The following is a 13886-nucleotide window of genomic DNA, read 5'->3' on the forward strand; positions in this document are numbered from 1 at the left end:
ATACAAAGCTCATTCCATCCATGTCTTGAGAGGAAGACATATCTCAACATATTTACATCACGGTCAGCGGTTTGGTTTGAGTGCAGATTGTATTCTTTTAATTGTTGAATATAAATAGACACACACAAAAAAGACGAAAATACATGTTGTTCTGTAATAGAAAAAGTTGGATTACAAAGTCCCCATTGGTTTTAGCACAGCTACAGTAAGAAAGTGCTGCACTTTCACATTGTAATGTAACAGACAGAGGTAGACAGCATTCTGCCACCCTCTTCACCCCCGCCAAGACCACTGAAGCAAGAATACAGCTAAAGGGATCTAAAATTAAACAGGTTCTTCCATTGTTCTTGCAGCATGCCTCCGCAAAGTTTAAATATGGCCTGGAAGTTTTTTAGATAATCCATCTGAACAGCAAAACAGTTGCTGAGCTCCCACCCCCAGGCGCAGTTTGAAATGTAAGAGTTTGTTCTTTTCAGTAAAATGGAAAAAAAGTTTGTTGTCCTTTTTATCCACATGCATGAAGGCCTCAGACATTCTTACATTCATTATCAACAAAAGATTAAAAACTGCCACTATATTATTTCAATAACAGGACCAAAATGCAGTTACCAGCTTTGACAAATTGTTTTTCTTTCGTATTTTGTTCATTGTTGGGCCATTTTTCTTACTAATTGTGAGGTAGTTTCTTGCTTGTTGTCACTGAATTTCTAATTTATTTTCTTGATTTTTTTCCCCTCCCGTTTATTATTTGTCGCTTTCCCGCCAAGGCCACTACAAGACCTCACACGTCACTACTAGTGTTAAAAAATTATGAATTTTTATATTTCACTGCATGTACCTCTAAAAAAAAAAAAAAAAAGATAGATTCTTCTTATTCCTATTAAAAACGTGGACAGATTGGTAAACAGTTAACATCAGGAGAGCAGACTAACGTCTGGTATCATTCTTGGCCTCCAGTGAGTTTGTGGAACAGTTCTTCATCTAGCGTTTCATTCTGGTCTTTGGATCTCGTGGAGAGGAAGATGTAACCGCCGATGAACTCGTGCACAACCTTGCAGTCACAGCTTAAACAGCAGAAAGCTATTCTCACATTCTGGTCGAACTCTATCGTCACCTGGAAAAAAAACAATAAATTGATTCTCACATACTGTAAGAAAGTGCTTACGTTTCATCATCTGCTCAGTCTTTCCTCAGGAAGCCCTGGAGCCAGGTATGTATCAGTCAACTGTTATAATAATTATCAATTCACTGGAATTTCAACTTGATTTTCATATGCAATGATACTGTCTTCCATCTTAGATTAACCTGAGGTGCAGCTGATTGTTGCTCACAATTCAAAAGGTGAAATTAGCCTTTGTTTGAGGTCACTGCTGCTGAAATTTCAACAAAAAGTTTACTCTACCTGTCTTATCTCCCAGTTTACATTCCACTGCTTCATATTGGCGAACCTCCAGGTGGTTACCGGCAGGCCAGTGGATATGTCAAGACGAATTAGACGATTGTAGGAGATTCCGAGAATCTCATCCTTCTTCATGCCCTTAAATCTGCGGCACAGATTAAAAAACATTGTGCGTGACTGATATGAAAAATTCAAGTATCTGAATGATGCCGACAGTACACGCATCCAATGTACCTAACAATGTAGTAGTTGATACCAAACTCTGGGAGTGATTGCCAGGCTTGAATAAAGCGCATCTTGGCCTCCATTAAGGACAAACGTGCAATGTTCTGATGGGCCTCCAGGATACGTGCCGTCAGCTTCAAAGAGACCACATGATGATTCAGTAAAAAGATAATGACGCAACATGGACGGCCTAGGGCGAAGTCAAATCTTTCTGACAGACCTGTTTGACCTTTTGCCTCTTGGCATAGCGTGGGGAGACAAAACACTCAGCGTTCATCTCCATGGCATCTAGGTCAGGAGCTGCCTGACCAGGAGGGGGTGCCAGGCTCTTCATTTGCAAAAAGGACTGGATGTTTCTCACTTCTGACTTGTAGGAGCTGTAGGCCATTGTCTTGCCTTTGGAAGCCAGGATACATGCAGCCTTCCACCTGGCATATTGGTTCTCCTGCAGCATAAAAAAAACACATCAACATGTATTTATGTACAGCTTGAAGGGATATTAGAGTACCAGTGGGCAGTTGTCTCAAAACCAAATAGTAAATATCAAGAGGGATATTCATCAGGCTGCAATCTGGGACCATAGCGGTAGGTAGGATTAGCTCCTAGATACTGTGTACTCCTTTAAAATAAAGGAAAAACGTGCGAGATTGGCCTTACATTGTCACATCGGATGTAAATCTCGTTCATCCCATCGGCAACTGGGAGCAGCAGCTTGATGCCGAACTTCTTATCCGTGACATTGACATCGGGGACGACCTCGCAGCCTGCCGAGTCAACAAGGAGGCAATAAACGGACACAATCTTCACGGCGCTATCACAACAATAAATATGCTCATAGGTATAGGGCATAGGTAGTCAGTCCATTTCATGAGCATCAAAACATCTGAAGTATTCAGTTGAATATTTAAAATTCCGACGTATGTTTCACACCGCTGTCACTTGGGTTTCACTGAGCTCCTACAACCTGCTCCTATGAATCGCAGCTTGTATGAATGCTTGAATAATAACAATAAATTGATGGCGAGACGAACGCAGTACAGCATCCCGCCTCTCTGACCTCGTAGGTGGAACTGCTCTATGGGTTCTCCGATGGCTGCCTCTTTGTTCTTGAAGTAGGAGATGGTGGTGTCCTTGAATATGAACCAGTATTCTTTGTAAGGCCGGAGGGTCAGTCTCTTCGGTCTGAGTTGAAGCAAAATGAATCACAGTGTCCTGTCAGTGATTATGGGAAAACATGACGGTGGGGGGAACAATAGTCTCCGCTTATCTTCTTTTAACCCTGTCAAATTCTGTTGCAAGCCCATTTCTGAGTCGTCATATCTCTGTTTGAAAATATGACTTATTTGACAGACAGAATAAGACATGTTTGGTTACTGTGTATCACTGTAAAAAAGGTTATATCATTAAAAAACAAATGAATTAGATTAAATGTTATGTGTGATATGTATAGTGGATTTTGGCATTTTACATAGTTTTATTTTGTTATTAGGTGCTGATTATTCACATTTTCACCACTATACAGGACTGTCACAGAAAATTAGAATATTGTGATAAAGTTCTTTATCTTCTGTAATGCCATTAAAAAAAAACAAAAATTACTTTTTCATGATATTCTAATATTTTGTGAAAGGATTTTTGAGTTTTCTTAAGATGTAAGCAATAATCAGCACTATCAAAATAATAAAAAGCTTGCAATATTTCAGTTGATTTGTAATGAATCCAGAATGTATGACATTTTTATTTTTGTAATTGCATTACAAAAGATAAAGAACTTTATCACAATATTCAAATTTTCCGAGACAGTCCTGTAAGCCCAGGTTGTGATAAACAACAACTAGAAGGTAAGCCTGTGTGGAAAACAGGGTTGTTGTGATGTTCACAATTAATAGTGTCTTCATGTTGTGGTAAGTGAGAAAGTACCAGTCGGTTTACCTAAACAGGCGGAGGGAGTCTGCCAGCTCTGGAATGTCTGTAATGTCTTCCTGGATGTGAAACAAACAACTATTATTTATCCTCTGTTCAACTGTGACATCCCCACATTTAAACATGCAATCATCAGAGGCCCAGAAATCACCTCTTGCACAAAACAGGTGTCTTGCTTTAGAGGACCTGGAAAAGTCAAAATTGCAACTTATATTTAGCCTTGCTATCTGTTTACCAGGATTCTGTCCGCGTTTCCGCCTTCTAGTGTCACCTCCAGGTTGGAAAGGGCAGCTTCGACTTCATCCACTTCAGGATCCTTGGAGTGGTCTAGTGGCTCACTTGAAATTGTCAACTTACAAATGTGATACTGGGGGGATAAAGAAAAAAAACGCTTTTGAAATTTGATTTTCTTCATGCTGAGATGTTGCAATTTGGTTTTGCAAAAATAAAAGCAACGGTGAGTTTATGCTACGTGCCATCAGAGGTTATGTAAGGCTTGCATGAGTCAAGAGGGTTTGACTGGGTGACACAGTAGGCAACGATAATATCCTTAATAAACACTTTGATTTCTGAATCACCGTCTGAACGAATACAAAACACCTGATGACTGGTAAAACTGTAAATTAAAAAATGCAGCCACCAGGATGCATGCTCATTTTTTTCTTTTTTATAATATAGATATCTTTCTTTATTTCTAATGTTGATTGTAGTTTACTATTAAATAGTTTTATGACAGCGATAACTCTCCTGCCACTCCTTTCATGGTTTAAAACAGGGGGCAGGAACCTTTTTGACTGGGAGAGCCATAAAAGTCACAACACAGATCCAAATGCAAATTCCTCTGTCCACGCAGCCCAGAGTGCACGGTAATCACTGTCTTTTTTTTCTTTTTGCCATCTTTTCCGTTATGAGGGTTGACGCGGATAAACTAGTTGGCTATCTGATAGCCATACGCCGTCACCGGAAGAGCCATTTATGGCTCGTGAGCCATAGGTTCCCGACCGCTGGTTTAAAGCAAACATTACCATGACTTATATTCCAAGACTCAGCACTCATAAAGGGATGGAGTTAATGAGTAGAGGCCGCTTTGAACAGGGATTTTTACTATCTGACCTGAGATACCATAACCGGGTTTCTTTCTGAAATTTAAAAGTGAAGAATCCATTCCTTCACTTTCTGATTCACACTAATGAACTATTACGAGTCATCAGTTAACCTACTGCATGTTTTTGGACAACGGGAGAGAATTGGAGAGTATTGTTTGTGTAGTAAATTCGTTTTAATGGGTGGATAAACCATAAGTTGGCAGCTATAAATTAATAAATCATTAATGACTGACTACTACTAGGTGTTAATGTTAGGTAGAGCCGGATCCTGAACACATCAATTACATGTGCATTTTTAATCCTTTATTCAAATGCTGAGCAGTTGACTATAATTGAAAAGTAGCTATGTTTATCATCAGTGGTCATTTTGGGGGCAGTCAGTTTTCGGCATTGGATTTGCCCGGAAATTCAGCTTTTTGCAGAAAGTTTTAGAACAGAGATATATTTAATGCAATTAAATATCTACTATCTGCGTCCTTTGCTCATAATAATTGGCATTGGTATTGAAAATAAGAAAGATCATATAATTATTTATCAAATATACAAGGGGAAAATGTAAGCTGGGCCCGAAACGACAGAGCTGACTGTGATATGGTGAAATAATTGTGATCAAACCAATGATCCAGGTTGTGACACCCAATTTGTGAATCAAAAATGTCAGACTTTTGCATAATGTATCTCCAAATGACCTGCATGTGATTTTAACATTCATTTAATTGTGACTTGTTTCAAGATGTGTGATCCCGTCATTGTTCACCTGTAGTGATGCAAACATCAGCATTTCCTCCTCAGTGCAGTCTATTTCCTCCAGCAGAATGGACCAGCGAGCCTGCTCGTACAACTGAGTAATCCTGACTGCATCATACTGAACACAAAAAGAAACAAAAGATCCACATATTTAACTGATCCAACAGTGATTATTTCAGACTTCGTTCACTGAGAAATGTTGGGTCTCTTACTTTAGGATTGAGGTCAAAGAAGACATTGTACTTGAAGCGCAGCAATAGCTTGTCTCTATCCTGAATGTCCTGTTCCATCAGAGAACGAGAAGAATCCAACCACCTGGAAGCCACAAGAAGGATAGAATGTGGGACGTTCAAAGTTATAAATCCACAAAGTCTGCATTGACATAATGGCATGTTGGAAAAAAAAGAACACATTTTTATCTTAAACCTATTCTGGTCATTTCTGAACATTTTTTTATTTCTGGCCTGCTTTTGGTCAAGTCATTGTTATTTCTATTCTATTTTAAGCTGATTTTAGGTCATGCCATGATTATTTTCAAGTTGTGTCAATGATTTTTCAAAGCTGATTCATGCCAGTTTCTCATGCCAATCAAGTGAAATTCCTGGAAAATGCTGAAGATGTTGCCCAGGCCCGCTTGAATATATTGGTTTACCCAGCATTGTTGATTGCTTTGTCCACCAGCGACAGGGGCTGATAGATCTTTGCCAGCTCTGCAGGAGTCAAGTTGGGCTGGCAATCCGCTAGCGGGTTGTCTCCAAACCAAACACTCGTGGCCGACATTGGCATCCCATTCTCCGGGTCATAGGTGGCGGTCATGGTCTTGCTGAACATGGGTCCTTGTTTGAGGATAAGGAGGTTTCGATCATTAAAAGTGAGGTTTCCCTCCCAAAAAAGGAAGTATGAACAATCGAAAGAGAAAGGAGTAGTTTTTTTTTCGAATCGGGATCAACTCCAATAAAGATAAGAGGTGTCTCCGGGAAAAGACTGGGCTCTGAAGAGAAGTTCAAAGAGGCATTGGTTACATAATTAAGTCTGATAAAGCAGTTAACAGTGCTGAGAATTTCAAAGACATGGACAACAGCAGATATTTGGAGTCTTATCAGCAGTCAATGTGAGCACTGTATCTGCAATAGCTGTTTGGAAAGCTCAGATTTAACGTCCATGCTAAATTGCTAAAGGGAACGAGAGGTTTTGTTTCCCGTAGCACACGGCAGCGAACTGAGGAAGTCTTTCACATCTCAGTTGGTTTAAATAGAGATATTCCTCATTAATTCTCCCCTTTCCAGCAAATATAACTCAAATGCAACCCTTAATGGGCAGCCCTATTAACCCTTATATTATGTTAAGGGTCAATTTGACCCATTTCAGCCATTGACCCAATGGGTCAAATTGACCCTTAACTTAATATGAGGGTTAATCTTTCCTGCATGGTTAAAACAGAATCCCTACAGTATCTCACTGTTGCCCCTTGAGGAGTAAAAGGGTATAACCAGATAATGCCAGCGCTGTGGCTAAGTGGTCTTGTCTCAAAATTCATTTGCAGGCAAAAAGTATTTTTCACATCATGTGATACAGAACTGTGTAAAATCTACAAACAGAATCAGAACAGATCAAAATGTATTTGTCACATGATCATGCTAGCTAGTTTCCCGGGAGTAGCATCTCTCCTAGGGCAATTTGAAAACTTTACACAACTAACTTGATCACTTGATGTCAGTGAGTGGGCATTAAAATCTGCCTTTAAAGTAAGTGCTATGCACACCCTTTCCTTGCTGTATGGGTATCAGACGCAAGGAGGCAAAGCCTTGTGGTTTGTCACTATAAATACTGTGTGTTCAGTGGAAAGCTGGAAAACTGTGTCCCTGAAAAGTTAAATCTAGCTAAACTCCTAAACTGAAAAATGAAAATATGGAAGAAAAGGTGTTGTTTTTAGCCGCATTAACAACTAAGCTCTCTCTTTCCGACCATACCTGATCCTCCTGGTCCGCCACCGAATAAATCGATGTCCCAGACATCCTCCTGCGCCGAGTTCTTATCTTTCTTTTTCTTCTTCTTTGAGGGATCATCAGGCGGCTTCAGCAAGGACAGTTCCTCTGATCGCCTGATGTCTGAGATGGCGCAGAGAGGAGAAGGGAGTGAAGGATCAGGAGGGAAGATTTATTTCAACTTCGCCCGGGAAGGCGTTTGGTGCAAAAAGACTTACTGAGTTTTTGACAGATCTCTGCCACGGCCTTGAAGACGTCACACGAGAAGCTGACAGGCATGATGATGGTTTTCATATTCGGGAGCTGCAGCAGCAAGGATTTGTGCTGGGGTGTGTATCGCAGCTCAGCATCGGCCTGGGGAACATAAATGTTTTGAATCTTGGGAAAAAGACACCCGATTCAACTCTTGTTCAGGTTCGGTGGAACAGCAGATCTTGCTTCATGTCTGTTTTTACATTTTGCAGGAATGTTTTATTGTTTGTATGAGTTGACATGTTTATAGAGGGGATGCATTTTATAAAATATATAGACATGTTACCAGCACTACATGTAAAATGTTTGTAACAGAGCTCTTAACCTTTCATAGATATATCAATGTATATGTATGTTGAAATGGAAATGTTTATAGATCAGTATTTTAGATGGGAAAGATTTGATTTGCTGAAAATAAAATCATCTTTTACTAGACATCCAGCACACCAATACTGCTGTTATACATCCAAAATGTAGACTGTTAAACAATACCATGTGCTTTTTTCTCCACTATGCAAATATTCAAGTTTTAGCTCAAAATATGAGGCAAATTTATGGATTTTCCTACTTTTTCCACTCCCAAATATCCAGGCTTGACTACATTTGCATTGAACCACAGTATCTATTGGCTAAAAATAATCTAAGTATCTATTGATAAAAAATACAAACTCTAAATCCACTCACATAAGACACAACCCCCCCTACACATATACACATATTATTCTGTCAGGCACAAAGTAACGAAGCCTTGAGGGTTATTGTGAATATTTTAAAGTTACACTTTGGCATCCATGATACCTGAATTCCGTATTTGTCCAAAGTCCAGTTGGTCTTCAGCAGCCAGCATTTTCGTTGCTCCCACCACAACGCATGGTCTGACCAGTCTTGAGGAGCCCCTGCACACAGAGAAAACACAGCATTCATATGCTTTCTTTCTACTATTACCATATCTCACTTTAATAGAATGTCAGTGACAGAGAATGGTTCTAGAGCAGTTTTATAATTCTTTACAACACGATGCACCAGGCTAAAGACAGCCCTTTGTTGTTCTATGGAGACCTGGCTGACGACATAATTGCTCATTTGCTCTGCATCATGTTCAAGCCTTGCTACATTTTTGCCCCTCAGGCTAGACATGCCGTGACGAAACTTTTACAAAGAAAAATCCAAACAAGCAAACAGTAGGTGTGAAAATCGAAAACGGATGGCAGAACACGACTTTAAATGTGCAAAGGCAGGCAACGTACAACTACTTCAGCAGATGAGAGCAGATTGTCCCTGAGCAGCACACCTGAAGTTGGAAGTTTGGCATTTTGCCTTTTTCTTCTTCAGTTTTTTAAACAGTTGATGGAATGTAAAATGAAGATTTGACCCATATCAAGCACTTACTGATCTTCTCCACCAGCTTAAGCATTAAGCCTCCGATGTGCAAAACACCCTTTACTCTCAATTTAAACCGCATGGATTCATCTCCATCTTTTTGGTCCACGTGCACCGAGAGCTCCCATGACGTCTCTCCAACCTCTGCAGCTGTGATCATGGCCTTGCTCTGGGAAGACAGGGGTGAGGAAAGTGGCTACATTCATTGGAGTTCACAATAAACCTTTGGAATTGATATATCAATAACCGTTTTTCACTGATGAAAATCTTATTTGCCTCAGGGTTGTCCTCGGATGTGGACCTTACCTATCATTATTGTTGTATTGACTTTTTTTTATTCTGTTCCTGAATTTCGAATCCTTCTTTATATTGCAGCCCTCTTTACAGCAAGCAAACCTTTTTGTTTGTCTTATTTAAAAAGGAAAATTATGAAATTTGTACACATTTTACTCTCCAAATTCAAGTTTTGTGTTAAAAAAAACATAAATCTTTTCATCTTTAGTTACTGCTTCAGCTTAGATATTTTTCAAAGATTACACAGATTTTGGTAGAACAGCTTTCAGCAAATCTACATATTACAAATGGACGTGCAGCCAAACTGCACACGCTACTTTAAGCCTCTCTTTCTTTTATTAATATGATATAATCATAGATTTAGACATCGGCACAAAAAAGTGATATCAAGGAAAAAGAGAACAGAAAATGAATGATTCCTTTTTTGTAGTCATATGCTGGGGGGAATTTCATCAACATATGTCTTAATTTTCTGTGTTTGTCACTAAAATTAGGAAACATCTGAGTGTTAAAACATGCATCAGCGAAATGTGTGTTTCTCAACATCCCCTGGGAAAATGTATGTTATTGAGCTTTCAATAAAAGCGCTCAGAACCAGGAGTTTCCAAAATTGAGACCGTTTTTCTGGCCTTTTTCTCTTTTAATACTGCAGCCCCTCTCTTTTCTCAACCAGGCAATAAATAAGACATCAGGCACCACACAAACTGACGGAAGCATGAGAGGATGTCAGCAAAAGAAAACTGGTGTATGGCGCCAGCACAGAATGGTGTCACGCTGACTGCTGCGTTTTCATCTTCATACTGAGCCAAAGTGTGCAAGACATGAGGTGGGCAATGCAGAAGAGAGAAGGGAGGAGGATCGGGAGGGAGCAGCTGTGGAATGTGTGACGAGCAGGGACACGAATTCTGGTGCAGAAATGAGAGACCAAGCGAAACAATAATCTACAGACACTGCACCAATCCAGCAGTCCTCCCCTCACAACCTCAGCTTCATTTCAGATCTGAAAATGTGGCTGAAAATCACACACATGCACACACACACGCACACACCCACACAAAGTGACCTGCACTGAGGCAATTGACTGGACTGGGTTTGTCCTAAACACTTCAGTGGAAGTGTTTGCTTTGTTAAACTCTTTTCCCAGAGGGCTTGGTTTAATGCACATACTCCAGCTTTTTTTGTACCGGGCCCTCCCTGTATTTGTGTGTGTGTGTGGGCACACTTGTGCGTGTGGATGTGTGTGTGCATTGCTAAGTTTGAGCTCACAAGGTTGCTGAGCAAAGACTTGTCTGGATGCGTTGACTTGTTTTATATCGACTCCTGAATTAAGATGAAATAAAAACACATTTGCAAAAAAATGCATAAATATAATTAAAGCCATTTCACAGTGAAGTGCAGTAATCTGTGGTTAAACATGATTTAAAGTGCATTTATGAAAAAGGAAAAAAAGCAGATCTGTATATCAGTGCTCTTAACAAAAGCCAAATATGTAACCATTATGAAATATATCATATAAATATGTAACTGAGGGAAATTATCTCAATAATACTAAAACCCATCAGATCTAGCTATCAATTGTTTAAATCTGAGTGGTAAGAGACATTTATCTTCATGTTACAACCACATAAACAAATCAAGTTGGGATTTTTTCTTTTCCACACAGCAAAACGATTAAACCATGAACTTCATCCCGCCCTCCTTCGAACCCCAGGTGTAGTTTTTCTTTGTCAGCTTGAACACTGTTAATGTAATCATAATAACGATGATAAAAACATGAATTTTCTTACCTGTATTCACAGCTATTTTTTATTTTTATTCTCCCGGCGAGTGAGTGGCGGAGGTGTTCTGGTGAAGAGGGATCACCCGGGATGGAGGCGTATTTGAGGGCTAAACACGCCCAGGTGACGCGTCGCTCCGGACGAAGTGCACACCTGGCTCACCTGAGGAACAGTCACCCACGGAGGGTTAGTGTGTGTTCATTTAGTCATAAAGTAATGCTTACAAATCTAGGTGGTATTGTGTCACGTCCTGTCCCCATTGCAGTTGAAAGTTTTGCTCCGAGAGAGCTGGGATTTTGTGACTGTCATTTCTCCTCGTAAGCTAAAAGATAACGTTCACATCCGGGAACTATTAGCAAACGTAGTGACGCAGATGCTAACGATAGCGTCCTAGTTTAAAAACAGGTATTCTTTCCTTGAAGTTATGTCTTTAATTGACGGAGTTGAGACTGTGTTACAGATTTTAAAATAAACTTCAGAGTATGAAGAATCGTACATTTACGAAAAATAGTGTCCTCTCGCGGAAATAAATGAAAAGCTAAATCAAGTCACAGCTTTACCACGACGGTTTATGACGCATGCTCGCTAGAGAAATTCCCTGAGAATTAACCATTCCGTTAAAAACACTAAAACTAAGTTAAAAAGTGAGGACAAACAATGTAAAATATGTATTTGAACTCTTCAATACACACTGAAATCATTCTCTGAGAACACATGTAAGGTACATGTTTACCCGGGTTGTTTTCATTGTTGTTTTGCTAACACAAAAAGTAAATTAAAGTCTGTCTGGAGTTAAAGAAAAAAGCCGAATAAACATCACAGAATGATCTATTTTAACACACATTTTGTGCTTACAGGGGAGCCAGTAACATAGAGATGGGCACCTTTATCTCACATAGGCAGGGAGGTTTATGAGAATATATAACTGAGTTTACGCTTATTCTCAAACCCAATATTGTTTAATAGTCTGAGATGAATCAGCCCTTCTTAAGTCCCCTATCCCTCCCAATGACCAAACCCAGATGAATCACTGGTTTGTTTGCTTCACGTAATATTGTTGCTAGGTTACAACAATTTTGTACACTTTGTACATTTTCTCTGTTTATTGTGCCGTAAACTTAAATGTATATGTTGGTGTTGTAATGAGAGCTGTGGTCTTCTGCTTGGTTTTGAGGGGAGCCTCCTGAGTGAAGCCTGCCTCCCTGTGGTCACTCCTCAGAATTTATATTGGCCAGGATTTCAGTAAATCACTGAACTGGGCTGACAATTAAATAACATGTCCTTCATATCGATCCTTTATTTTACCAAGTAAAATATTTGAGAAACAATTCGTAGTTAAAAACATGGCATTATCATATCTTTGCAGATAATTGATGGATGTCTAGCCAGACAAAAAATAGAAATACATGTTTGAATTATGAACAAAGAGCAGCCTCCACATTGCAAAATTGATTTTGTATTGATTGCACTTCTGGAATTGTTTTTTTTCTTTTTTTTTATCACGTATATCTGTAACAAATACTACTTTGTTCTCTGGTCTCAGGCATAAAAATTTGGATAATAGAATGGAAAAAAGTGCAAAAAGATTGAAAAGGAGTGGGTGGGTTCTTCAGTAATATCAATAAGACTGAAAGTCTGTTGCTTCACTCTTAATAAACAAATAAAACCGTATGATCTTTTTCGATCTGGTAGATTTGTAAATATTTGTAAAAATACTTCATATTTTTAAAGGTGAAATCTAGACATTGAAAAATGAAAAAAGGAAAAACCTGAGCAAACACATTTAAATAGTATTTCTGCAGAGACAAGTGATAGTAATACACTAATTTTCTGGGATTTTTCATTGTAAGTGCTAATTTTGTTCTTACCTTTTACCCATTTTCAGCTGATGTGATTTATATTATTGTAATTGTTTCATTATTTCTTTATCATTATAGTGTATTATTCTTTTTGTCTCCCATGATAACTATATGCTTCCATTCAAATTTTAGTCATGTGAGTCAGTACAAGATGCTGCCATAAATTAATTATTTTTTTCTTGCTATCGTGCTTTTTTTGTATATGGCCACTAGATAGTGAAGTCAGCCCTCTGAACAAATTCACACTGCCTGTGTTTTGAGAAACTTTTCATATTTAAAATAGACTAAGGTCTTTAATGATATAGAAGAAATGTTAATATGTAAAAGAAAGGATTATGCTTCCAACGGGACAACAATCATCAGAATTATTATCTTTTTTTTTTTACATAATTTGCAAATTGAAGAACTGTTCATAAACTGTTATTGGACCAAACTTCAATTTTATTCAGGTCTCTCTAATATGAGTGTTACTGTTTCTGCCACAAAGTGGCGCCATTATACCAGACTCGAGTTTGAGCAAAGCTATTGCTCTCTATTGAGAATCTGAGAGCGACGCTTCCTAATTCTTCTACTCTTTTTCTTTTTCTTTTCAATGGGACATTGGCAGAATCCTGTTTTGGATGAAGAACAGTATCAATGAGTCTTACCACTTAATCTCAAGGCACTGTTTGTTGTGACGGGGGTCCCAAATTTTGCTGGCTTCTGTTTAGTTTGATGATGTCACACTGGATTATCAAAGTAAGGTAACTGTTATTTTATTTGTCCCAGCCAGGAACGACAGAAGCCAAAGTCAGCTGCAGAAGTAGAGGCTCAAAACTGGTAAGTGTTCAAGGACACTTCAGCATGGCGGGCACTTGGCATTCAAACCTGGGTGCTGCAGTTGAAGGACGGTTTCTCTGACCACTTGACCATTTTGACCACACCCTGTGCATTAAATG

General features: G+C 39.0%; 1 protein-coding gene across 1 annotated transcript; it reads right to left on the minus strand.

The window, feature by feature from the left end:
• Nucleotides 1-9: 9 nt before the first annotated feature.
• fermt1 (FERM domain containing kindlin 1) lies at nucleotides 10-11392 on the minus strand. Its single transcript, XM_086167619.1, has 16 exons — nucleotides 11099-11392; nucleotides 9027-9186; nucleotides 8436-8533; nucleotides 7604-7739; nucleotides 7371-7508; nucleotides 6053-6236; nucleotides 5613-5715; nucleotides 5411-5518; nucleotides 3783-3914; nucleotides 3557-3606; nucleotides 2682-2806; nucleotides 2282-2388; nucleotides 1845-2069; nucleotides 1634-1758; nucleotides 1403-1544; nucleotides 10-1114 (listed from the first exon to the last, which is right to left on the minus strand). Exons 2-16 carry the CDS (start codon nucleotides 9175-9177, stop codon nucleotides 941-943), a joined length of 1998 nt encoding a protein of 665 aa, XP_086023745.1. The 5' UTR covers nucleotides 9178-9186; nucleotides 11099-11392; the 3' UTR covers nucleotides 10-940.
• Nucleotides 11393-13886: the final 2494 nt, after the last annotated feature.

This window comes from Fistularia commersonii, chromosome 20 (assembly GCF_037954325.1).
Source record: "Fistularia commersonii isolate RoL2024-O1a breed Wild chromosome 20, RoL_Fcom_v1.0, whole genome shotgun sequence".
Taxonomy (NCBI): domain Eukaryota; kingdom Metazoa; phylum Chordata; class Actinopteri; order Syngnathiformes; family Fistulariidae; genus Fistularia; species Fistularia commersonii.